At 62.5% G+C, this 2,407-nt stretch overlaps 1 protein-coding gene across 1 annotated transcript in view; it reads left to right on the top strand.

The window, feature by feature from the left end:
- The window catches only part of LRP1 (low density lipoprotein receptor-related protein 1), a gene marked incomplete at its 5' end in the record, with an annotated part of 10,283 nt that overhangs the window by 6,851 nt on the left and 1,025 nt on the right, over positions 1-2,407 (top strand). Inside the window, 4 exons of the mRNA XM_008941047.1 lie at positions 844-975; positions 1,228-1,362; positions 1,445-1,574; positions 2,238-2,364. Coding sequence (XP_008939295.1) covers positions 844-975; positions 1,228-1,362; positions 1,445-1,574; positions 2,238-2,364 — 524 coding nt within the window. The remainder of the gene's footprint in view (positions 1-843; positions 976-1,227; positions 1,363-1,444; positions 1,575-2,237; positions 2,365-2,407) is intronic.

Genomic DNA, 2,407 nt, shown 5'->3' with positions numbered 1-2,407 from the left:
CGGGGGCGGGAGAGACTCTGCAGAGACCTTGCTCCTGCCTCCCTGCGCCCCGGCGTGGGCCAGGGCCTCCTGAGCAGGCTGCTCCGGGGCCTGCAGCCTCCAGGGAGCTCTCCTCCAAGCCCACCAGGGTACGGAGAGCAGCAGAGAAGGGCTGTGGGGCTGTTCCCCACGTTCCTGCCCCAGTGATCAGATGCCGCGTCCCTGGCTGCGTCCATGTTCGGTTTAGAGCAGGTTGTTCCTCTTCCCACAAGAGGAGTCGGCCTCAAGCTGCACCAGGGGAGGGTTAGGTTGGACACGAGGAACAATTTATGCCCTTTGAGGGTTGCCCAGGGCTGTGCCAGGCTGCCCAGGGCAGTGGTGGAGTCCCCACCCCTGGAGGGGTTCCCAAGCCGTGGAGATGTGGTGTGAGGGACACGGGTCAGTGGGGACCTGGCAGTGCTGGGGGGACGGTTGGTCTTGATGATTTTAAAGGTCTCTTCCAACCCAAAAACGTCTGTTATTCTATGTTCTGCCAGCCCTTCCCCTGCCTGCCATCCCATCCTGATCACAGAGGTGTTTTTTCCTTGTATTCATCCTGCTCCGTCCCCTCTCGCCTGGGGACCCAAGTGAATCAGGGATGTCCCTCCCTCCATGACAAACCACGGGGCTGCAGAGCTTCCAAAGCGTGCCACCCGTGTAAACACATCACCCCGATGGCAGCACCGTGGGCAGGATAGGGCCCTCCACCAGCCCTGTGCTCCTCCATGGAGCTGCTGTCACGTTGTCCGTGAGCTGTGGCCGTCTGTTGAAGGGACAGCACGTCATCTGTGGGGTGGGTCTGACTGTCCCCTCTCTGTGTCGCAGGTGTTGGCTCCTTCCTCCTGTACTCGGTCCACGAGGGGATCCGTGGCATTCCCCTGGACCCCAACGACAAGTCGGATGCTCTCGTGCCCGTGTCGGGCACTTCCCTGGCCGTGGGGATCGACTTCCATGCAGGTGCCATAGGGGCTGGGAGCAGGACAATGGAGCTGGAGGGGGAGGGGAGGGGAAGAGCGAGTGGGACCAGCACCAGACCCTCCTTCGGCCTTGTCCTGCCCTGGAACATCTCCTCTTGGCAGCTCTGGGTGTGGGAGGGCATCAGGTCCCCACACTGGGGCCTTGGGGTGCGGCCCAGCCTACATCTGTGCCACCCTTGGAGTGACCCAGAGGCGGTCTCTGACCCCTGCTCTTCTGCCTGGCCCCTCTCAGAGAATGACACGATCTACTGGGTGGACATGGGCCTGAGCACCATCAGCCGGGCCAAGCGGGACCAGACGTGGCGGGAGGACGTGGTCACCAACGGCATCGGGCGCGTGGAGGGCATCGCCGTGGACTGGATCGCTGGTGAGCCTGCCCGGCAGGCGGGGGGAGTGGGGGGCCGTGGGGGGCAGGGCTCACACTGACCCTCACCACCCCCTCTCCACAGGAAACATCTACTGGACAGACCAGGGCTTTGATGTCATCGAGGTGGCCAGACTGAACGGGTCCTTCCGCTATGTGGTCATCTCCCAGGGGCTGGACAAGCCACGGGCCATCACAGTGCATCCAGAGAAGGGGTGAGGCACGGCACAGAGCCACCCAGGGAGGGCCAGCGGCTGAGGGGTGGGCGTGGGCCGGAGACCCCAGCGCCCTCCTGGCAGAGACGGGCAGCTTGCACACAGTGGAGGACTCGTAGGTCTCCTGCCACACCAAGGGACAGACTCCTGGTGGCAAAACCAGCTGGGTTTAACCACCTGTTCACTGGTGGGCTGAGCTTTCTGGGAGCTCCCCATGACTTCGTGGGTACCAGCACCTCATAAATGAGAGGGGAGCCTCCCTAGATGGGCTCCAGATTTGGACAGTCATGAGAGAGGAGAGTTGCTTGGATCTGGGGAAGGATGGAGAACAGCCCCTTGTGTGCCTGGCACAGGGATGGGTTCTGGGCCATGTCCAGCTGCAGTGCAGCATGGTCTGCAAGCCTGTGGCAGCCACAAGGCCAGGAGGTCACCAGAGGTCTAGACTCCATGTGGAGGGACGACAGGGAAAGGCAGACGCAGTGCTGAGGGACATGGTTAGTGGTGACCTGGCAGTGCTGCGTTAACGGTTGGACTCAAAGATCATAAAGGTCTCTTGAAGGATTCTGTGATTCCAAGGTGTTTGTCCTCTGCTCCAGCGGCTGAAAGGCAGAGGGGTGCTGCTTGTGGCCAGCCCCGTGGTCACGTCGCTGCTGTCCCCTGCAGGTACCTGTTCTGGACAGAGTGGGGACAGTACCCCCGCATCGAGCGCTCGCGCCTGGACGGCACTGAGCGGATGGTGCTGGTGAACGTCAGCATCAGTTGGCCCAACGGGATTTCGGTCGACTACGAGGTACGGCCACCAGCTGGGGGATGGGGCTGTGCCGTGGCCTGGC

The sequence above is a fragment of the Merops nubicus genome, unplaced genomic scaffold (assembly GCF_000691845.1).
Source record: "Merops nubicus isolate BGI_N331 unplaced genomic scaffold, ASM69184v1 scaffold32025, whole genome shotgun sequence".
Lineage (NCBI taxonomy): Eukaryota > Metazoa > Chordata > Aves > Coraciiformes > Meropidae > Merops > Merops nubicus.
Note: the sequence above shows the minus strand (reverse complement) of the source record. Positions and strands in the feature narration are given on the sequence as shown.